The 24,144-nt window shown below is 43.9% G+C and overlaps 1 protein-coding gene across 5 annotated transcripts in view; it reads right to left on the reverse strand.

The window, feature by feature from the left end:
- Positions 1–24,144, reverse strand: part of SPMIP7 (sperm microtubule inner protein 7) — an 84,184-nt gene that overhangs the window by 23,842 nt on the left and 36,198 nt on the right. For all 5 annotated transcript variants that reach the window (XR_011855851.1, XM_072153083.1, XM_072153081.1 and 2 more), the window contains exons 6-8: positions 17,562–17,603; positions 17,015–17,122; positions 11,893–12,000 (exon numbers count right to left, since the gene is read on the reverse strand). Coding sequence is in view for 4 of the 5 variants with exons in the window: in XM_072153083.1 (XP_072009184.1) it covers positions 11,893–12,000; positions 17,015–17,122; positions 17,562–17,603 (258 nt within the window). In the remaining variant the exon portion in view is untranslated. The remainder of the gene's footprint in view (positions 1–11,892; positions 12,001–17,014; positions 17,123–17,561; positions 17,604–24,144) is intronic.

Below are 24,144 nucleotides of genomic sequence, written 5' to 3' on the forward strand. Positions count from 1 at the left end.
GAAATTAAAAATCATTGTGTTTTCAGGCAGATAGATTTACCACCTAAATAAGTTGCTGAATAACATTTCCCATTTGTCTACTTTACATTTTCATAATTTCTGAAATGGTTGGATAATTTATTTTGATGTCACGCGGTCTACAAAAAGAATATCGCTTTTCCGGATTTTCAGAATTGACTATTTTGGGGATAAATACAGTTTTGAATGAAATTTTACATATTTAGCATCAAAACCCCCTATATAACCAACCCATTTTCAAATCTGCACCCCTCAAGCTATCAGAAACCGCTTTTACGAAGATTGTTAACCCCTTGAGATCTTCATAGTAATTGAATCAAAATGGAGGTGAAATTTAGAATGGTCAAATTGTTCCCTTATACGTTCATTTAGCACTAAAATTTACACATTTCCAAAATATAAAAAGAGAAAACCCACCATACAATTTGTTCTGCAATTTCTCCTGAGTACAAAGACCCCCCACATGTGGCCATTACTTGTGTTATGGGGGCACAGCGAGACGCAGAAGTGAAGGATTTCAGTTTCCTCATTGGCCCCTTTTGAAGGCTATAAAATTTTTGCTTTTTCGTTATTTGGGCCATGTGATGCCATTTTTTTTGCGCGATGAGATGCCTTTTCCATTGTTACCATTTTGGGGTTAGTATCACCTATTGTCGAAAATTTAGGAACTTTTTTTGAGGGCAGGAGTAGAAAAGCATCAATTCTGTACTGGATTTTTTACTCTTTTTTTTTGGTGTTCACCGTATAGACTAATAATCCTGTTATCTTTATTCTATGGGTCGATACGATTACGGGGATACCAGACTTGAATATATTTTCTTACGTTTTACTAAATTTGTCAAACAAAACCCTAATGTGGGGAAAAATCTATCATTTATGTATTGCCGTCTTCCAAGTGGCATAACATTGTTACTTTTTTGGCTACGGAGCTGGTTGATGGCTTATTTTTTGCGGGACATGTTGTACTTTGCACCAGTATCATGTCGGAGTACACATGGTTTTTTGATCACATTTTATAGCATTTTTTGTGGGATTGAATAGCTAAAAATCATAATTTTTGGAAGGTTTATAGCAGTTTTTTTTTACGGCGTTTATCGTGGGGGTTCAATAATGATTTACTTGTATTCTACGGGTTGTTACGGACGCGGTGCTACTATATATGTGGGGTTTTTGTTATGATTTAGACTTTTTTGGGGTTATATGTCTCTTTATATGTTATGGGGCTTATGGGCATTTTTATTGATTTATTACTTTATTTTTTATTGAATAACATTTTTTTTTACTTTTTCACTTTTCCACCATGGGAAATGACCAAGCAATCATCTGATTGCTTGTTCATGATAATACTCTGCAATAATCATGTATTGCAGGGTATTATCAGTGTTAGCCTATGCACTTGCATAGGCTGGCACTATGCCAGTAAGATGACGTCACAGACGCCATCTTACTGGCAGTGCCTGCAGGCAGTGCTGGGGACCAGATCGGACCCCAGCACTTCCATAGCAGCGATCGGTGCCCCCCGAAAACGGTTCGGGGGGGGCCGATCGTGGGGGAAAGACACCCCAGAGACATGTTAGATGCCGCGGTCGTGCTGACCGCGGCATTTAACGGGTTACACACCCGCGATCGGAGCCGACTCCGACCGCGGGTGTTACACTGGGGTGCCGGCTATTAGTTACAGCCGGCACCCCGTGTTTCCCGATGCCGGTTCGGCTCTGATCCAGAGCCGAGCCGGCATAAGCGCCATGGCGGATATATCCGCCACTGAGCGCTAAGTCACTGCACTCCGTGGCGGATATATCCGCCACGGAGCGTGAAGGGGTTAAAGAGGTTTGCCCATGAAATCCCCTAGTGATGTTAACACAACAAAGATCTTTTTTTTTTTTAACTGAATTTTTATTGAAGTTTTTATTATTTTAAACATTCCACAGACTGTAGCATATCAGAATGTCATTGCAATAGCGTGATAGTGTGATATATATGTGCTAATATATCATTATCATAATATAACAAATGATACATACATAATCCAAGTAAAAATGGTGACAAAGAACATGAAGAACATTAAATCAAAATAACAGGATCTCGGGCTCTTTATGAGCCAACAACTACATGACTGTGAATCATATAGACTCTGACATGGGAGGGGGACACAACAAGGGAGACACAAGAGGGAAAGAGAGGACAGGGGGAGGGGGAGGAAAAGTGGAAGTCATCCCATGGGGCCCAGATGAGATTGAATCTATCTACTGGCACATAATTCTGCTCGGGAGGGAGTGGAAGGTTACTTCCACTTAGCCGAGATCAGACATTTAGCAGCCGTAAGTAAGTGTAGAAGCAGTTTGGAGGCCTTTTTATTTAGCTGTTGAGGGAACAGGTTCAACAAGCATATGGTAGGATCCAAAGAGAGGTTGTGATTAAGTACAGAGGACAACATATTGACCACCATTCTCCAGTACTCTCGAATGAGCAGGCAGTGCCAAAAAATATGTGGGACAGATACTCCATTTCCTCCACACCTCCAATACACATCAGGGAGTTGGGATAAATGTGGTGTAGCAGGGCTGGGGTATGATACCAGAACATTAATAGTTTGTACTGGTTTTCTTTGAATTGGTCACATTGGGACGATTTCGCTGCCCTATTCCAAACAATCCTCCAGGTTTCCTGTGATTACTCCTTACCCAAATAGGTTTCCCACTTCCGCATATAGTCATGTTTTGGGGGGTCAGCTGGGTAGGTCAGGATTTTATATTTAGCCGAGATGAAGCCTGCCGTGGATAGTTCCATTTCGCATAGTCTCTCAAATTCGTAGTTGTAGAGACCTTAGTGGAGCCATACAATGAACTGAGGTACGATTTAATTTGCAAGTACCTGAAGAGAGAAGATGATGTAGCTAGCAGTACTGGAAAATCCAGAATAGCCTTTGAGCCAAAATCTACAATATCAGCAAAACAAAAAAGGTTCTTAAGGAACCAGGGTTTGGACATCTGCCCTGTAAGACTAGAGGGCAAGCGCGGATTAAAAAGAAATGGGAGAGTGTTGGGACTCCAGGGGGAAGCGTCTCTTAAATTGAATCCAGATCGATCTGGTATGTGTCATAGAACCTAACAATGGGGAGTCAGGAGTGGTTGTGGCAGTGGCCCAAAGAAAAGCATTAGGATGGACCGGGGCACTCCAGAGCTTCTCCACCTCCATCCATTTAGAATAAGCCGGCAAAGTGGACCAAGCTGGGATCCATCGAAGGTGGGCCGCCCAATAGTATTTCACTATGTCTGGGACTGCCAAGCCCCCTAGGTCTTTAGGTTGGGTCATTAGCTTACCAGGCAGTATGTGTCTTTTATGCGCCCAGATGAATTGGAGGAGAGAATCCGTGTTCAGTAAAACTATGGGCCTGTAGTCTGCGCAGTCCAGGGGGTCTTTCCCAGGCTTAGGGATCAGGGTGATATGTGAGTGGGACATCTCTGGGAAGAGAAACGAAGTCTATGTTTTCACGAAACACCGTTAGGAAAACAGCCAATGTCTCCTTTTGGGGTGGTGTTTTGAGGATTGTCTCATTCAGCTGCCAGTGACATGCTTTAGTGCACATATGGGAGTCTGGGAGGGTTAGGGAGAGGGGGACATGATCCGACCAAGTTATCGGTCCCAGGTCTGCAGTTTCAATTAATTTTAGGGTTTGAATGGATCCCATAAAGAGATCAATTCTCGTGTGGAAGAGTAGTAGGAGAAGGAGCGGTCGCGGGGGTTGCAAATTCTCCATAAATCGTAGAGCCTATATCGTCAGATGAGCTTTCTAAATTCTTGGGTGAGTAAGGAGGTTAGAAGGGGGAGGCGAGGAGTTTATTGCTAATCTATCGGTGAAAGCAGAGAAGGGTAGATTAAAGTCTCCTCCTACCAGTAAGGCCGCTGGAGGGAGGTTAGAGAGACGCCGATAGAGCTTTTTGTAAAACTTAATCTGGCCCGATTTGGGGGCATAGATGTTACACAAGGTGAGGAAGAGACTACAGAGGGAGCCATGAAATATAATCTACTATCGGGGTCGATAATAGTATTAGTGATATGGACGGGGCAGGACCCAGCTATGAGGATGGCTACTCCCCCCGGCATCCATCCCCATTAGCAAGGAATGATTTCGGGTAGGAGTTTTGTGCAAATGCACAATTGCCGGAAACACCAAAATGGGTTTCTTGCAAGAAAAACACGTCCGCCTTTTGGGAGCGCAATTCTCTCAAGGTCATAGAGCGCTTGGTGTTAGAGTTCAGGCCCTTAACATTTAGTGTCATGAATTTAACCATTGCATAAGGGCGCGGACGCCGCGATGTGAGGAAGCACGCTGCGACGCTCCTCCCCCAGCCAAGTGAGACTAGGTGCAGCGAGGCCAGCCATGGCAAACAATGTCATCGGACACCGACACTGGAGCTCTCCAGGACCCATCTCTAACTGCACCGCTCTGCTAACTGCATCGCTCTGCTAACTGCACTGCTGACTGTGGAGTGCACTGGAGATACCGGAGGCCCTGTACGGAGGGGGTAGCGTCCTGCCTGGCGAGAGACTGGGCCCTCAGTTGCAGTTGCCCTCTTGGGCCAATGGATTTCCCCAACATCGAGGCACTGAAGTCGGGTAGGAAGTCAAGAAGGGTAAGAGAGCAAGCTGCAAGCTTTATGGTAGCGGGAGAAGAACCTCGGCTATATGCGCAGATCCTGCTTGATACGGTTACGGGAGTTTGGAGTCTGATATGCTGTCGTCTCCGGTATACTTCTCCACGTGGAAGACCTGCAGGGCTGTTGTGAGGAAGACTGGTGAGACCGTTTGACGGTTAGCTGCTCCCCCGCTTTTGCTCTTGCTTCAACTAATTGATGCTATTTTCACGCTTTGCAATCTAGCTGCATGATTTAGCGGCCATATTTCTCTACTTTTGAAGACACGATCTAATGGCAGTTACGCTGTATTAGTGTTCCTGAAGACATGATTTAAAAGAGACATTGGCCAAAGTATCGGGAGGGAGTGGGATAGAGGGGGGAGGAAGGGAGGGATGGGAGTTGGGGGGTGGGGTGGAGGAGGAGGGGGTGGGCGGGGAGAGGGAGGAGAGGAGAGCTGGAGAAATTTTTTTTTTTTTTTTTCTGGTCTGTTTTTTTTGTTTTCTATTCATTTTGTGTTGTACTTCCCTCTTGATGTAATGAAATGGCGGTAAGAATCATGTCATGGAATATTCGTGGATTGAGCGATCAAGTAAAAAGGTGCTCAATATTCGATCTAATACAGAAACACTTACCCGCAGTGATATGCCTACTAGAAACACATCTTACTAAAGAAACAGTTAATAGAGTTAAGAAGAGATGGGTGGGGTTAGAGTTTCACTCGTTTGGAAACAACTATTCTAGGGGGGGTGACAGTATTATTCCATCAAAAGATTAACTTCTCCCTGTTAAGTAAGCTGATTGACTTGCAGGGTCGATACATATTTCTATACAAAGTTTTAGAAGGACGGAGAGTTATATTAGCCTTTGTCTATATCCCTCCCCCCTTTTCTTTAACCATTCTGGGTGATTTAGTAGACTTTGTCTTAGACAGAGAGGAGTCCTCAGTCCTGGTTTTAGGGGACTTCAATATGGTATTGAAGTCCACCCCAAGGTGGACGCATTTAACCCCTTAACGACTTGGCCTTTTTTAGTTTTTTCACTTCCATTTTTCACTCACCAACTTCAAAAATCTATAACTTTTTTTATTTTTCCACATAAAGAGCTGTGTTATGGCTTATTTTCTGCGTAACAAATTGCACTTCATAGTGACGGTATTTAATATTCTATGGCATGTACTGGGAAGCGGGAAAAAAATTCCAAATGCAGTGAAAATGGTGAAAAACCACATTTGTGACGTTTTCTTGTGGGCTTGGATTTTACAGCTTTCACTCTGCGTCCCAAATGACAGGTCTACTTTATTCTTTGGGTCGGTACGATCACGTGGATACCAAATTTGTATAGGTTTTATAATGTTTTCATACATTTAAAAAAATTAAAACCTCCTGTACAAAATATTTTTTTTTATTTTGCCATCTTCTGGGGCCAATAACTTTTTCATACTTTGGTGTACGGAGCTGCAAAAAATTTTTTGAGAATTTTGATTACTATAATTTTTGGGACTGTGCGACCTTTTGATCACTTTTTATTAATTTTTTTATATTTTTCAAAATGGCAAAAAAATGCCATTTTCGACTTTGGACGCTATTTTCCGTTACGGGGTTAAACATAGTGAAAAAACATTATCATATTTTGATAGATCGGGCATTTTCGGACGCGGCGATACCTAATGTGTTTATGATTTTTACTGTTTATTTATTTTTATATCAGTTCTAGGGAAAGGGGGGTGATTTGAATTTTTAGGTTTTTTTATTATAATTTTTTTTTTTTAAACTTTTTTTTATTTTTACTTTTACTATTTTTCAGACTCCCTAGGGTACTCTAACCCTAGGTAGTCTGATCGATCCTATCATATACTGCCATACTACAGTATGGCAGTATATGTGGATTTTACTCCCCATGCATTACAATGTGCAATTAGCACATTGTAATGCATGGGTTAAAACGAAGTAGCCTCGGGTGTTCGGAACACCCGAGGTTACCATGGCGACGGATCGCCGCTCCCCGTGACGTTATCGGGGAGCAGCGATCCACAACAAGATGGCGGCGCCCATGCGGCGCCATTTCTTTGAAGCCGTCGGCAGCATTGCCGGCGGCGATCGCGGAGAAAACACCCGCGATCGGTGCTAGCACCGATCGCGGGTGTTACCGGTAAGCCTTTGCTGCAATATGCAGCAAAGACTTACCGGCTATGGAGAGGGCTCGGCCCGCGAGCCCTCTCCATGCACCGGGACCCGGCGCGCGCCGTACTAGTACGGCGCGCGTCGGGAAGGGGTTAACGGGAACAAGCAGGAGACACTGAGTCAGACTCAGGGATCCAGATTAGCAACCTTCTGTGCAGAATTAGGGTGGATGGACGTATGGAGGAATAAGTGTGGCCAGAGGAGGGTGTATTCCTGTATGAGTAAATCGTATGGTACACTATCTAGAATCGATTTATGCTTGGCGAATCAGCTATTTATCCCTCTGGTCCATAAGGTTGTCTATGAGCCCATTATTCTTTCAGACCACTCACCAATAGTGGTCACGATTAAGGGAGGAGAAGAATCGGTTAGACCTTTTATATTAAATCCGCACTGGTTGGTGGTCTTAGAGGGACAGCTAGATTTTAAAAGGGAGGTGAAAGAATTTTGGGACAAGAACGGTAAAGATAGTAATAGGTTGGTGGCGTGAGATACCTTCAAGGGCTGACGGGTTTCAGAATAGATCGGGTGCATGAGACCTAGGGAAAAACAAAAGGGAGGGGGGGGGGGCGAACCATGTAAAGACATAATGGTGAGAACCATAAACATAATAATAACCAACTGTATCCAACCAGCTTTAAAAGAGGCTGGGTAGTCCAGGTATCAACAGGATGGATACCTAGGCCCCCGCTACCTGCCAGGAGATAACCGACTCGCCCCAGGGAGCGGGAGGGGGGGTGTACCCTGACTAGTGGAAAAGTTAGACTTCCCGTAAGAGTGGAAATCAATGGTAAAGGCAAATCAGGATGAGTAAGGAGAGATAAAAGAAAGTAGGGAAAAGTAACAGGAGATGGATTAAATCCAGAAGGTGTTCCCAGTCCTCCGGTCGCCAGGAGGTCCGTTTAAGGTTTCGGACAGGCAGGGTAACCTATTTATGTGGGTGTCCATGATGGTGAATAGAAGGTGGAGAAAGTCTCTCGGACGTCTTAAGTTGTCGGAGATCTCAAAGCTGCTCCCCGGGATCTTTTCTTCTGTGTTTGTGACCACTCAGGTGGCGGTGCAGGTGTGTGTGTGTGTGGGGGGGGAAGTGATCTCCCAATCAGGAATATCAGGGACCTCCAGGTCCAGTGCCTTGCAAAAGTCCTGTAAATCTGCATAGGAGTGCAGCAAAGCTGTTTGGCCACTGTTGTTAGCCATTAGGGCAAAGGGGAATCCCCATTGATACGGAATGCCTTTGTGTCTCAGCTGGGAAAGCGGCAGCCGCAGCTGACGCCGTTTGCGCAAGATAATCCAAGAGAGGTCAGAAAATATCTGTACAGTAGCTCCTGCGTATTTGAGGGTTCCTATCTTTCTAGCTTTGCTCATTATTAGCTTGTTAAGCTCAAAGTCGTTCACACAATGAACTATGTCCCAGGGTCTAGTGACTGTGCCACGAGGACCTAGTGCTCTGTCATATTTGATCTTGTGCGTGGGGGGTTGATCAAGGATTTGGTTAAATAGAGATTCCAGCAATGCTCTGGCATCTTCTGGACCTTTTGCTTTGGGTACCCATCTAACCCTCAAGTTGTTGCGGCACCCCCTGTTCTCTAGGTCCTCTAGATGACGGCTCATGTCCCTTATAGTGGTTGCCTGTGCTGCAGTATTGTCTTGAAGCTGGGCCACATATAGCCTTGTATCATCATGAGCAGAATCCAGACCTTCCACTCTTCCCACCAGGGAACGCAAGTTTTCCTTCACTGACTGCAGCTCTGTAAGAAATGTGTCCTTGACCTCTTCTATGAGGCCCCTAAAGTCCTCCTTAGGAGGTAGATTCTGGAGCAGCAGTTGCATTTCTGGGTACATGCTAGGAGAGAACTTTGCGGGTGGTCCGCTTGAGGAGACGGAGCTACTGAGAGATCCTCAGTGACAGCTGCTAGCAGCCAGGCCTGTCAGGGACGGAGTGGTGCTCAGGTCATCTTCTGGAGGGGTATGCCAGTTTGCTGATGGAGCCCTGTAGTTGGGAGAATAACGCATCAGTGGGGCTACGGCCCGGGGACGGGAAGCAGCTCTATCTGATGAGGCCAAGAGATGTTGTCCTGTGGAGCTGGGGGGGCACCTCTTGGTATCCCCCTGGCAAACCTCCACCCTCCTGATGGTTGTGTAAGGGGTCCTACCCGACTCGTGACCTGTGCCTGCTCTCTCGCCCGCCGCTGCTTTGGGGAGGCTGGATGGGTCACTGCAGGGACAGCCGCTTTCCGTCCATCCGGGAGCGGCGGAATCTTCTTTCCCACGCCAGCGCTGCGGTTCTGAGGCGGGGAGACTCAGGGAGCCGGAGGTTGCAGTGGCGGAAACTCCGTCGGTCCGGTGAGGAAGCGGTCCAGAGTGGAGCTGGAGCCACCCGGCTGGTTCAGTCCCTTCTTGGGACCCTTTTTTAAGGTGCCCTGCCAGTTTTAATGGCTGATGGCGCTGAGTAGTGGCGACCGTGAGTGGGAGCTTCAGCTCACCTGTCCGCTTCCATGCAGCAGCAGACTGTAAGTCCCACAAAGATCATTTTATCCCCCTTACTATTACAATTTTACTCAGTTTTATTGCTGTTTTAGCTCCAAGAACTCAGTGATGGTCAGTGTAAAATTCCAGAGTGTGGGTGGTGACAGGACAGGGGCTGGATGGCTATATACTGAGGGGCATTTGCTGGCTGGCTATATACTGGGGCAGGCTGGCTATATACTGGGTGGAGGCTGTAACAATGCAATTCCCACCATTTACTAAGGGCCCGATTCGCGTTTTCCCGACGTGTTACCCGAATATTTCCGATTTGTGCCGATTTTTTCCCCAGAATTGCCCCGGGTTTTTGGTGCACGCGATCTTATTGTGGCGCATCGCGTGGGCATGCACGCGACGGAAATCGGGGGCGTGGCCGAACGAAAACACCCGACGGATTCGGAGAAACCGCCGCATTTAAAAAAAAATAAAAGTGTCGCTCGACACGCGCTTACTTTCACCAAGTATAGGATCGTGAACTCCGGCGGGCCTCGGCGGACTTCAACGCAGCAGCGACACCTGGTGGGCATCGGAGGAGCTGCCTTAGTGAATCGCTGGAAGACCCGAATCCACCGCAGAGAACGTGCCGCTGGATTGCGAATGGACCTGGTAAGTAAATGTGCCCCAATATGTTTTCCCAGTTTATTTGTGTTAAAATTAGGTGTTAAAGGCTGCGCGTGACCGTTCTGTTCCATTAATCTCTATGGAGCTGACAGAGATCGCCGAGCGCGACAGCAATTTGCGTCAGCTCCATAGAGATTAACGGAACAGAACGGTCACGCGCAGTCGTCTGCTTCATTGTTCTGAGGAGCGTGTCCGTCGGATCCCTGAGACCCCCACTGATCAGCAAGTTAGGCCCTATCCTGTGTATAGGGCCTAACTTGTCTTCGTGGGAAAACCCTTTAAATTTTGTTTTAAAATTGGGTTATACTCGAGTATATATGGCAATAATTTTTCAGGATGTAATGGAGATTACTAAATGACAGGCCTGGGGAACTTGGCACCCTGCCGAACTGAGCAAATATGGTGGCACCGTTTTGTGGCCACTGTCAATGTGTTTTGGTTAAGCTCCTAATAGGTTAACAGCTGCTATCTGATTGGCTAGATTATATTTTCTAAAGGGACAGTTTCTGTCTTACTTAGACACCTCACACACACATTTTTTTTTGGCCATGTGTTACCCGTACCATTTTAATAAGATTAGTATATGGCCGCATTCAATTCTATTTAGTCATCCATTTGAATAGCCATATTGCCTACCATATCATATCAGAGCCAAACAGCCACATCGGACAAATTGTATCTTTTTCCGGATCTACGGCAGTTCCACCCAGCTACCTATGGTGAGGGGAGGGGTGATTATTGCAGATAACATACTGACCCAATGTCCTCTACATTCTTTTTCAGACATGTGGACCACAAAGGAAAAACTACATGATGTTGTGTCGCCTCAGATCACAGGCTTCCATAGAAGTCAAATTAATGGATAGCACGAGGATGTTATTTGTGTGCTTTGCGTTTTTTCCTCAGATTCAGTTTGGGAAGCAAGTTTTTTTGGCTGACTAAATTCTGCCAACCATCGTTTTTTTGTGTAAGTGAAAAAAATGGATGCCATGTCACTGTGAAAAACACAGGTGAAAATACAACACAGACACCACATGGATTGCAAAAAGGTAATTTTTCGAGATTACACTTGGGAAACACTATTCTGTAAGAGCACTTTGTTTAAAGATGTAGGAACCATGTAGGATAAACATGTATTTAGGCTGTGTTCACATGTGGCGTTTTGAAACACAATACAAAAGCTGAAGAGAGGAGATTTGATGAATTACATCGCTGTTAACATTTGTGTTAACATTGTTAGCATCTGCATTTTGTAATCGCATGTGTAAACATAGTGTTTTGTAACGCTAATGTTAACCACAATCCAATTAGTCATAACTCCTCTCCTCAGCCATTGTATTGAGTTCTAAAACGCAATGTAAACGCCACATGTGGACACAGCCCGGGAAATTAAAAGGGAAAATATAAAACATTATCTATAAAGTTCACTAATGGAGGGCTGCCAGGTAGAAATATAGGGTACCACAGTAGCATACATTTGCATAGGAAAGCCGGACAGCTGGCATAAATTCCACTGTGTAAACCTACCATAAAGTTAATCAACCATCAAAATTTTGCATGATAAAACTCTCTCTGTGGTAATCTTCTTATACTTGTTATCCATGGGCTCCTTCCTTCTAAAATCAACTTTTAAAATATGCAACTGAGCTAGAAGGGCTCTGAGGGAAGTTAATAGAGCCCCTCCTTGCTGTACCTCTGTGGTATGCAGGGAGCACTTCCCCCTCCCACTATGTGACATGCATAATAAATATAAGAAGATTACCATAGTCATGGTGCCTTAATCAATTAAGTGCCTCTGGTTTATCCATGCTTGATTTTGATGGTAATGTAGATTGCCTTTAACACTAACCATGTCTATCCACTTAGTTTGTTGTACACAATACGACTGTAGAAATGCAACGCACACCTACCTATTAATGTTTGTGTCTGAAGGTAATAGGTATGATGGATCTTTAGAATGTGCTGGGTGGATGGCTATCCAATAAACTCTGCCAGTGTATCCAGGGATGTTTGGAGTGCTGCAAAGAAGCAAATGACAATGTGATTGCCAAGTACAACAAGAAAACAAGCACTCGAGGTCACAGAAAAATAAAGTATACAAATTATTTTATTAATAGTTTCCCACACTAATATTTAGGTCAATATTTTGCATCGCTGTCTGTAAGCCACATCCAATGTTGTAGATAGTACATTTCACTCATTGATTGAGACGTGCATAATTAGGAAACCTCGCCTTGAATTATATACAAGAGATATCTCTTAAGTTTTTTTTTTTTTATTTAACATGGCAAAGCAATCCAAAACCATGTAATCAATGTAGCAGTTTGGTTACAGTGAAGTTCCTCAGACACGGATTGCTACTGGTGGATCAAGATGTGATTGTAGAGGAAACTGTGCCAGCCGCTGCATCTAGCTACATATCTCCCAACTTTTGGGCTAGAGAAAGAGTGACAAAAGCCCCACGCCAGCCCACCTACCCCTGCCATACCCCCAAAAAAGTAAAATATCTATCTTAAGATTAATATCTTAATAGACCCCCACATAGTATAATGCCCCCTTACTGTGGCCAACCCACCCAAGGATGTATGTAATACCCCCTAATGCAACTCTTTACTTTTACTTTACTTTCTTGGCAATACTTTCTGAACTCTTACCCCTTCCTCATATTGTTGCCGCTCTCTTCCTCCTCATCTGATTTGTGGCCTCCTGTCCCTCCATCCTTTTTTATATTGTGGCCTCCTGTCCTCTTGTCTTCCCTCATATTGTGGTCTCCTGTCTCTCCATCCTCCCTCATATTGTGGCTTCTTGTCCCTTCATCCTCTCTCATATTGTGGCCTCTTGCCCCTTGTCCTCTATCATATTGTGGCCCCTTGTCCTCCATCATATTGTGGCCCCTTGTCCTCCATCATATTGTGGCCCCTTGTCCTCCATCATATTGTGGCCCCTTGTCCTCCATCATATTGTGGCCCCTTGTCCTCCATCATATTGTGGCCGCTTGTCCTCCTATTCTCTTCATATTGTGGCCTCCCTCATCTGCAGATCGTGGCCCCTGTCCTCCCTTATATCGTGGCCCCTCTCCCCTACTAGGTATTAAACAAAAAATAAAATCCCCCGCGGTCCTACTCTCTCCTCTCCCAAGGGCTCTGAGATGACTTGGAGGCGGGTCAGGGTTAGCCGAAGGGAGGTGCTATTTTCACAAGTCTCTATATAGAGATATGTGGAGGTACAGTGGGGAAAAAAGTATTTAGGCAGCTACCAATTGTGAAAGTTCTCCCACTTAAAGGACACCTGTCATCAGGTCTCTGTCACTATTTCTGTCACCACTACCTGTTGGAGCAGCTCACAAGGATCCCATCACAGCCTTAATCTAGTCAATTCATACATTAATCATTGTAAAATCATCTTTTCTTTATTATGTAAATGAGACTGGTCACATGGTCAGAGGCAGTGATGTCCCTTCTGTTACCCCTCCCTTCTCCTTCCCCTGCTCATGTCTGTCAGTCATGCATTGGGGGTGTGGCTGTCCCTCCCACTCATGAATAAGCTGGACAGCTTGAATATGATAATGACTCATTGGACATTTCACAGGTCATTTGCATACAGCTTTAGGACCTCATTGCTTAGGTTTACAGGCATGTAGAGGCACAGTGAAGGGATAGAGGCAATGCTTTCTAATGGCAGTTTATGAAAATATATTTAGTTTAGGGGGGTTATTTTGCCTGACTGGTTCTCTTTAAAAAGATGAGCCTGTAATTGACATCATAAGTAGACCTAAACTATGAGAGACAAAATGTGCAAACAAATAAAGAAAATCACACCAAAATCACCTCAACTGTTTGAGAATTTATTTGCAAATTATGGTGGAAAATAAGAATTTGGTCAACTACAAACAAGCAAGATTTCTGGCTCTCATAAACCTGTAACTTCTTCTTCACTATGGTGAAGACCAAAAAGCTGTCTAAGGACACCAGAAACAAAATTGCAGACCTGCCCCAGGCTGGGGAGACTAAATCTGCATGGGCAAGCAGCTTGGTGTGAATAAATCCACTGTGGGAGCAATAATAAGAAAATGGAAGACCTACAAGACCACTATTAATCTCCCTCGATCAGTGGCTCCATGCAAGATCTTGCCCATTGGGTAAAAATGATCAAAAGAATGGTGGGCAAAAATCCAAATGACAGGGCAAGGGCACTGAAGAAATGTGGCTGGGTCTTTCAGCATGACAATGATCCCAAGCACACCGCCAGGGCAATGAAGGAGTAGCTTTGTACGAAGCATTTCAAGGTCCTGGTGTGACCTAACCAGTCTCCAAATCTCAACCCCATAGAAAACTTTTGGAGGGAGTTGAAAGTCTGTGTTGCCCAGTGACAGCCTCAAAAAAATCACTGCTCTAGAGGAGATCTGCATGGAGGAATGGGCCAACATATCAGCCACAGTGTGTACCAACCTTGTGAAGACGTCATTGCCAATGTCAACAAAGGATAAGCGTTTTTTTTTCTCATGGAACTCTGTCCAATGACCCCTTTTCATGTCAGTCCATACATCTGGCCTCGGACAGCTCATGAAGTCTCTTGGCTTTCAATACTACTCTTCCTATGCTGATGATACTCAGTTTTAAATAGCTGGACCAACATCAACTCTAAGCTACTCAGAGTTCTAGAGAGTCTATCCACCATATCCCCTCTCTTCTCCTCCCACTTTAAATGTAACACTTTACATTGATAAAATGAAACTCATAATTTTACTTCCATCTTATACATCTCTACTACCAGACCTAGCCATCACAGTTAATGGTTCCATACTCTCTCCAGTTAGTTTACAAATGTCCTATCTTTCTACGGAATACGGCGCCGTGCACCATATATTCCTATGGAGAGGGGCAGGGGTGAGCGAAGCTCTCCCCCTCCTCCTCTCCCCTGGCACTGCCGTGTGCCCGCCGTGCTACGGCAGTGTGAATGTAGCCTTACCATGCTTTCCATCAATCTTTCACACTGCTTTTGGCTGACCTTATGCCACTCCTGGTACAAAAGTGTAAGCTTTTCTTTGTTTGATGGTTTGTAACTATACATCTTCCTCTTGGTAACATTCCAGAGGTTTTTAATGGGTTTTAGGTCTGGAGATTGGGCTGGTCATGACAGGTCCTTGATGTGGTGCTCCTTCATCCACACAGTGATTGACTTTGCTGTGTGGCATGGAGCATTTTCCTGTTGGAAAAGCCTGTCCTCAGAGTTTGGGAACATTGCATAAGCAGAAGGAAGCAAGTGTTTTGTAAGCGGTTTGATTCATACATCCTTTGCAAAGATTAACCTCCTCAATTGCAGCTAGCATCCCCAAATTACACCATGGGTGCAAGGTACTGTGGCTTGTACACCTCATACACTATACGACCTGGCGTTGGGCAAATCTGAAAATTAGACACCACAGAGAAGATTACTCCAGTCCTCTATGGTCCAATCCTTATGGTATTTGGCTGTCCTTTGCTTCTCATTGATGAAAGTTTTCTTTCCTAGTTTTACATGACTTGTTCCCTGTGTTTAGGAGTCTGTTACAAACTATTGTTGCAGTGCACTTCACCCCAGCTGCCATTTGCCTTTTTTTTAATTTTTTTTAAAAAGAGTTATTTATTGAGTAATCAAAGAACGGAAATACATAAATTTACATACACTAATTACACAATTCCAATCAGTATAAAAAGAAGGCACATAGATACATAATTGGACTCAATCAGAAGTATATAAATGTGATCTCGTATAAAAACCATCAATGCATCCAGAACATATACCAAAGTCTCAATTACAGTAAGATTACCTATTTTTGTACCTCTGACCAATGTTTCTTTCCTGTCGTACCCTCTATTTCTAAATAGACAATTTTGCGTTTTTTTTTTTTTTTAAATTCAACTACCACATGCCTTCCTTGCAACCGAAGTCCAATCACCCAGCAAGTTATAAACTTATAAAAAAAAACAATCCACCGCGCTTTTATACTTTTTATCCACTATTCCCTCAAACCATCTCTCTACCTACTGTTCTATAATGCATAATCTCATATCTCCCGACCCTTTTCACCAACTCTTCCCAATTTTTTTAAATTGGGGGCCTTTAAAACCGCATTTCCTAACCACAGTCAATCTCCCCAAAAACAACAATTTGTTATATGTTATCTATCTCTTTTCGACATAGAGAGCCTCTCCAGGTTGATCACCCCGAATAGGGCTTCCATCCTTGAGACCCTCCTAATCCCTGTACACCTTCGCTCCACTTCCTTTCTACTTTTTCCCAAAATGGGCTGATTTTTGGACATTCCCAAATTTTATGTAAGTATCCCGCTTCTGTCTTCCCACATTTCTCACAATTGGCATTTTCCCTTAATTTCATCCTATGCAGTTTCACAGATGTGTAATGTAATCTTTGGGTGATATTAAATTGAACTATTCTATGGTTTCCACTTAACGACAAGCGCTTTATATTCTTATAAATCTCTACCCACATTTTTCCCCAATATCTCCTAATTCCTTTATCCACCCGTTTTTTGTTGGATAGTGTTCATCCCTACATTTCCTGTTCATAATACTCATTTACAACAGTGACATAACCCGTTTGTGTATTACTCCTATTTTTATGGTTTCCATAATCTCTATACCCAATCTCTTCTCCTTTAGTTTGTGGGCCGTGTGATATACAGTCTTCAAAATTTTAAGGATGGAGGCAACATGACACTCACTGTATTCCTTTGTTAGTAAAGCCATAATTCAGCCCTTCCTTGCCTCACTCAAGACTTTTCTTTGACACTGTAAAAAGTTATTTTTTCATTCAAATTACTTTTGGGCTATTTCTAGCCCTTGTTTTGCAATTTAGCTTGTCCTATTGCAAGAGCATTGTGAAGACCAGAGCAATGTTTTTAAACTTTTCTTATAAAAGATTTGGTTCAAGTGATCACTGGAATATAATGGCTTTCAGACATGTAGAGATGCTGAACTTTAGAAAACTGACTTTGTAAATTTAATAACAAAAAAGTAAAATATTACATACTGTGCAGTATTTGTATACTGTGGTTCCATATTTCTCACTTTGGTAAAGGAAAAGTAGTCTGTATTGGGATTATCTATGTCTTCTGAGTTTGTTGAACCGGTAAAGCCACTGTTTGGATAAAAATAAAAAATATTGAATATATTTACCATCCATTTCAAACAATGCAGAACTGTTTGTAATTAGGTAGAAACTATAGAATTTATCCCCTTTTCACAAAATAAATGTAACTGCATTTACATGGGAAAATATATTGCCCATGTTGATGAAAATATATTGATACCCTGATTGCACCTTCTATACATTGCAGTACCATAGTACTGCAGTGTGTACTGGCTGTCAGCATACAGCTGTCATATATTTCAAAGACATGTTTACATGTTCCATTTAATGAGAGCTCCAGATGTATAGCCACAGATGTGAGTCTCATCCACCAAACACTTAACAGTAAATGTAGGAAGCCATGTCTGAAAGGGGAATGGGTAGCTCTTTTTAGCACAATTGTCCATTTATTCCGCAGTTTATTCACATTCTTATGAAAAATGCTTACCAGTAACCTGGAATGTGGTCCATGCGGGGATAGGGAGATATGCTGAAAAAAAATAGAAATTAAGAGTAGAAAAATAGAATTTGAAAATGTATTACATAGTTTACACGGTTGAAAAAAGACACATGTTCATCAAGTTAAACAAAGGAAAGGATTGGATGAAGAAGGGATTTAAGGGAAACAATTCAATATTATAGATATTAGAGGTGTCAGTGCTATGATCATAGACTATATAGACCATATGCCACACGCAAAGTGCTCATTTTGCCGAAAATGAAGCAGAAAACTTAGACTGGGACAGGGTAAGAAGGGGGGTTGTGTGTGTGTTTTTGTGTAAAGTAGTGCACTGTGTGTGTTTGTGTGTGTATATATATTAGCGCTATGTGTGTTTGGTGTATAGCCAGAGTCAGTGTTTTCCTTGTGTGTGTGTGTGTGTGTGTGTATGTATAGCAGTGTGTGTGTTTCTGTGTATAGCCGTGCCCAGTCTGCGTGTGTTTGTGTGTGCATAGTAGAGTACAGTGTGTTCCTATTTCTGTTGGTAGCTGACCTATGTGTGTAAATGTATGGATATAGCAGGTCTGTGTGTGCTGTGCTGTTGTGCAACCAACATGGATATTTTAATTGGTATAAATATATTTTTTCCTTTTTTGGATGACTAAATCTTGGGTGCGTCTTATAGTAGGAGCATCTTATAGTCTGAAAAATATGGTAACTCTAGGTAACTGCATTCCTAACCATCCCCCCTATGGCTTCAGGATTATATTAACCCCTTCGTGACTTAGGGTCAATGATGCCTGGATGTCCAGGTCAATTTTTGCAGTTCTGTTACGTGCCTCTTTAACCCCTTAACGTCCTTGGCCTTTTTTGTTTTTTCATTTCCATTTTTCATTCCCCACCTTCAAAAATCTACAACTTTTTTTATTTTTACACGTAAAGAGCTATGTGACGGCTTGTTTTTTGCGTAACAAATTGCACTTCATAGTGATGGTATTTAATATCCCATGCTGTGTACTGGGAAGCAGGGAAAAAATTCCAAATGCAGAAAAATTGGTGAAAAAACGCATTTGCATTGTTTTCTCGTGGGTTTGGATTTTCAGGATTTCGCTGTGCGCCCCAAATAAAATGTCTACTTTATTCTTTGGGTTAGTCTGATTATGGGGATACCAAATTTGTATAGGTTTTATGATGTTTTCATACATTTACAAAAATTAAACCAATTCTATTTTGGTCGGGCATTTTCAGACGTGTGATACCTCATGTGTTTATGATTTTTACTGTTTATTTTATATCAGTTATAGGGAAAGGGGGGTGATTTGAATTTTTATTATTTTTTTTTAAACTTTTTTTATTTTTACTAATTTTTCAGACCCCCCCCCCCTAGGGTACTTTAACCCTAGGTTGTCTGCTCGATCCTAACATATACTGCCATACTAGAGTATGGCAGTATATGGGATTTTTCCACCTCATTCATTAGATGTGCATATCGCACATAGTAGTGAATGGGTTAAAACGAGACAGATTCGGGTCTTTGGCTGTCATGGTGACCGATCGCCATTCCCCAATGACGTCACTCGGAGTGACAATCGTCACCAATATGGCAGTGCCCATCCGCCGCAATCTTTTTTAAGCCACCGGGATCGATGGGATAAGTTACCGGTAAGTCTTTGCTGCAATGTGCAGCAAAAACTTACTAGCTATGGGGAGGGATCAACCCGTGAACCCTCTTCATGCACCCGCACCCCGTACTATTACGGCACGCGTTGGGAAGGGGTTAAATGATGATATCTTTGGGAAAAGCTTTACATCAAAAAATCTTTACCACTGTTTTACTACAATTTTTTCTTTATAAAACTAGCCGTTAAAGGGCACCTACCACCCCGATTCTACCTATAAAGGTAGAAGGGGTGGTAGGTGGATGGATGGGACGTGAGGATAGCCCTTTTTTGGGCTAATCCTCACGTCCCGGGTGTCTTTTAGAAAACTTTATTACATGTATATGCTAATTTTCTTATGCGGCTACTGGGTCGTGGAGTAGCCAGACATGAGGCTACTAGTCGCGGCTACTCCACGCCCCAGTAGCTGCGTTACTCCGCCTACCAGGTAATCTTCGTCCGAGTCGCAGTAGTTCCGGCCCCGGAGGCCCGAAGATTACCTGGTAGGCGGAGTAAAGAGGCTACTGGGGCGTGGAGTAGCCGCGACTAGTAGCCTCATGTCCGGCTACTCCACGCCCCAGCAGCCGCATAAAAAAATTTGCATATACATGTAATAAAGTTTTCTAAAAGACACCCGGGACGTGAGGATTAGCCCAAAAAAGGGCTATCCTCCCGTCCCATCCATCCACCTACCACCCCTTCTACCTTTATAGGTAGAATCGGGGTGGTAGGTTCCCTTTGAATGTGACAAAATAAGCCTTTGTCATTTTTCCGATTAAAGTTTGTTTTTAAGTAGCAAAAGTGAATAAACTTTTACCAAAATATATAATAAATATGTACAGCATCATTCCATCATCCTTTCCCCAAGTTCAGCTACAGATGCAGAGGGTGCATGTACTTCTGCTGTCTGCTGTGCGATTACATCAGACACAGTCTGAAAAAGTTTTTATCCCAAAAGTAAATATATAAAAAATAAACCATAAAAATCATAAGCATGTGAGGTATCCCAACGACCCAAAATGTTCGATCTATCATAATATAATAGTGGCTATTCCTGGTGTTGAACTCAATAATGGTAAATAGCACCCAAATGTCCGAAACGACACTTTTTCTGCCATTTTGCAACATATAAAAATGTAATTAAAAGTGATCAAAAGTACAGTGCAGTCCCCAAAAAATAAAGGAGACATGTTATTTGGGGTGCACAGTGAAAGCCGTAAAAACCAAACCCAGAAGAAAATGGTGCAAATGCATTTTTCCCCTTCACCACGACAGCACCACCTAAGAGAAGGGGTCCGCCCACATGGACTTGAAACCTGAGCAGAAAAAGGACACGCCTCTCTTCAAGCCTCAGTGTGGTTTCCTGTGCTTGATGGGAACCGGAGTGTGAAGAGGAATACTACTCGGTGCCTGTCTGACTGCAGGTACAGGGGTCTGATTTCAGCCGGTGAGCTGGAGGTCATCCAAATCTGCAGTCCTAGATCGGGTCCACAGCAGCACAGGCAAGTTCTACATGTCCTTGCTAAATGTCAGCAGTAAAGAAAGTCGCTATAGTGTGTGACCTAGCTTCAGAAGTATTATTAGAATGCACCTGTTCTGGTTTCCTGCAGCACGCTGCTGACCCCAGTCTGGGAGAAGGTATGTAGGGAGACAGGTTTGGCGTCTCCAGAGGCAGGATTCGGAGTTGTGGCCGTGCTGTGACTCCTGCACTGGCAGGACGGCAGCGGGACTTCGGCATGTACTGGTGTTCTACATTGGCGTTCCTGCAAAAGAACACGTCTCCGGTCGGATTGCGTTGTGTTTGTTGGACTGAGCCAATAAGCTCAGGAGGCTGAAGAGGTGCTACATAGATTCTGTTGACAAGCGTGCTCTGAATTATGGCCTATAAGTGTTCGCTACAGCCAAGTGCAGCAAAAGAGGACCTCTGCACCTGTATGCAAGATCGGGGTGGTAAATCTGTTTTTTTATTACTTTCATGATATGCAGTGTGTAATATGGATTCTCTGATAACCTGTGGACATATTGGGAAGGCTTCAATATTGCAGTTTACAGCTTTGAGTAATTACCCTAGCAGGTTCAGTTAATTACCATATATACTTGTGTATAAGCCAAGTTTTTCAGCACAAAAAATGTGCTGAAAATCCTCAACTCGGCTTGTACATGAGTCAATAGCCAGCCCAGCACTTAAAAAAAACTTATAAACTCACCCTCTGGTAGCCCCGATGTCAGGGTGGGTCCTCTTCTGTTTTCTATCGTCTTCTGTCTTCGGTAACATCCTGCAGGGCACCGCCATGTTCTCCTCCCGGCCGTCGCATAGTATGATGTCAGCAGCGGCCGCGTCATACTATGCGCCTGCCGGCCGGAAAGGTTGTGGCGGCACCCTGCGGAAGATAGAAGACAGAAGAGGACCCGCGCTGACACTGGGGGAGCAGCGCTGCGCATCGGAGGGTGAGTATATAAGTTTGGTTTTTTTTTTGTGCTGGGCTGGCTGTATACTAGTGGGGGCAGGCTGGGCCGGCTATATACTACTGGGGGCAGGCTGGGCTGGCTGTATACTGAAGAGGGCAGGCTGGGCTGGCTGTATACTACAGGGGGCAGGCTGGGCTGGCTGTATACTACAGGGGGCAGGCTGGGCTGGCTGTATACTACAGGGGGCAGGCTGGGCTGGCTGTATACTACAAGGGACAGGCTGGGCTGGCTGTATACTACAAGGGACAGGCTGGGCTGGCTGTATACTACAAGGGACAGGCTGGGCTGGCTGTATACTACAGGGGGCAGGCTGGGCTGGCTGTATACTACAGGGGGCAGGCTGGGCTGGCTGTATACTACAGGGGGCAGGCTGGGCTGGCTGTATACTACAGGGGGCAGGCTGGGCTGGCTGTATACTACAGGGGGCAGGCTGGGCTGGCTGTATACTACAGGGGGCAGGCTGGGCTGGCTGTATACTACTGGGAGCAGGCTGGGCTGGCTGTATACTACTGGGAGCAGGCTGGGCTGGCTATATACTATGGGGGCACGCTGGGCTGGCTGTATACTACTGGGGGCACGCTGGGCTGGCTGTATACTACTGGGGGCAGGCTGGGCTGGCTGTATACTACTGGTGGCAGGCTGGGCTGGCTGTATACTACTGGGGGCAGGCTGGGCTGGCTGTATACTACTGAGGGCAGTCTGGGCTGGCTGTATACCACTCGGGGCAGGCTGGCTATATACTACTGGGGACTTGCTGGCAATATACTGGGGGGGGGGGGCGTGATAAATGCATTTCCCACTCTCGGCTTTTACTCGAGTCAATAGGTTTTCCCAGTTTTTGGTGGTAAAATTGGGGGTCTCAGCTTATACTCGAGTATATACGGTATGTAACGACTTGCAGGTTAGCCTCTCTTCCCGGTGTCGAGAGCAGCTCAGTGTTGAGGCACTTCAGCTAGCCTTGGGGCATATGAGTCTGAGATAAAAGATGCATGCTTTCATAAAGCATTGCTTCAACCAAACAAATGAGTTCCCATCAACATTGATCACCTGGCAACTTAAAAGTACGAGAAATAGCAAACACTCATAATATGGTTCTGCTATGCATTTAAAGTTGTCAAGTTTAGAAACAACTCATGGCTGGCAAATTTCGGTTCAATAACTGAGAGGAACAGTTTCCTAACTTAATTCAGACTACTCTCTCTCTCTCCAACTTTATAAAGAGAACCGAGGACGCAGCCTTTAAGCCTTATGTGACTGCTACCTGTGTGGCCCGCCTATTATTGTTATTATATTAGTATTATAATGGGGATATTGTATTCTAGTTAATTTATCTACATACATTAGAATATGAAGAGTTTATTCATAAAATAAATTGTGGTTGTGGGGCCACATCATATGACCATTTGTGGCTAGACATGTATAGGAAGGGTCAACGGCCATTCTAAGCTAAATGTGCCTGCTCTCGTCAGATCGCAGCAGCAATGCAGCTTCAGTACCAGCATGGAAGATTGGCTGGGAATTCCAGGTCCCGTTGACCTAAATGCTGGGAGCCGTGGTTCCACAAGTAGGCAGGGTTATATGAATGATGCTATAGTCCTTGCTGTCATTAGTTGTTCCACAGATATACAAGATCCTGTGGATTATGCCTGAACCTTTGCTGCGAGCAGTTTTTCTACAAGTGAGTAGGATATGGGGAATAGTGGCTGAATCCTTGCTTATGATATTGATTGATAATGACTGCCGTGTTACCGGTACAGCAGGCTCCAGATAACAAGGTGTTCTTGGACTTAGGGTATTTTTTCCAAATGACATATGATTCCTTGATGGTTGTCTGGTTTAAACCTGGCATTCTACCTCCCTTCAAGGGTCACAAAGGTAGAGTAAGTGAGGACAAATTTTATGATGGTTTGTTGGTATGGCGTCATCATATTCTGTCACGCTTTTCAGGCTAGCAGATGGTGGAATATATTGCAGATTCTTAACAGTCACCTGGAACAATAGGAGTGAGGGTCCTGATGTTTCCATTCATTCCTCTGTACTGCCTTTGTATAAAGGGACGCTATCTGCCATAAGAAGGCATAAAATAAATAAATATAGAATAAATCAGTTTTAAAATCTGTGTCCTAAGGCCAGCCATGATGATTGCCTCTAATGATGGCCTCATACTAGCTGTATCTGTTCTCAGTTCATTTTAAGACCACTACAAATTGAGTTCTGCTGACAGGCTGTAATCCTCACTAGACAGTCTAGTGATTAGCCCTCTGGATTTTAAACAAGATACTGTCATGATTCCAAAAGGAAGTTCTTATAGTTATTAATGACACTGACCACAAATTTGGAGTCTAAAGTAACTTGGGACCAGCACTACTTAAGATAAATGATAAAACCTATGACATGCCATTTAAGGTCACATGCAACAACAAACGTGATTTGATGGATATTCTTTTTATTCAATATTAATGATT

The sequence above is a fragment of the Engystomops pustulosus genome, chromosome 5 (genome assembly GCF_040894005.1).
Source record: "Engystomops pustulosus chromosome 5, aEngPut4.maternal, whole genome shotgun sequence".
Lineage (NCBI taxonomy): Eukaryota > Metazoa > Chordata > Amphibia > Anura > Leptodactylidae > Engystomops > Engystomops pustulosus.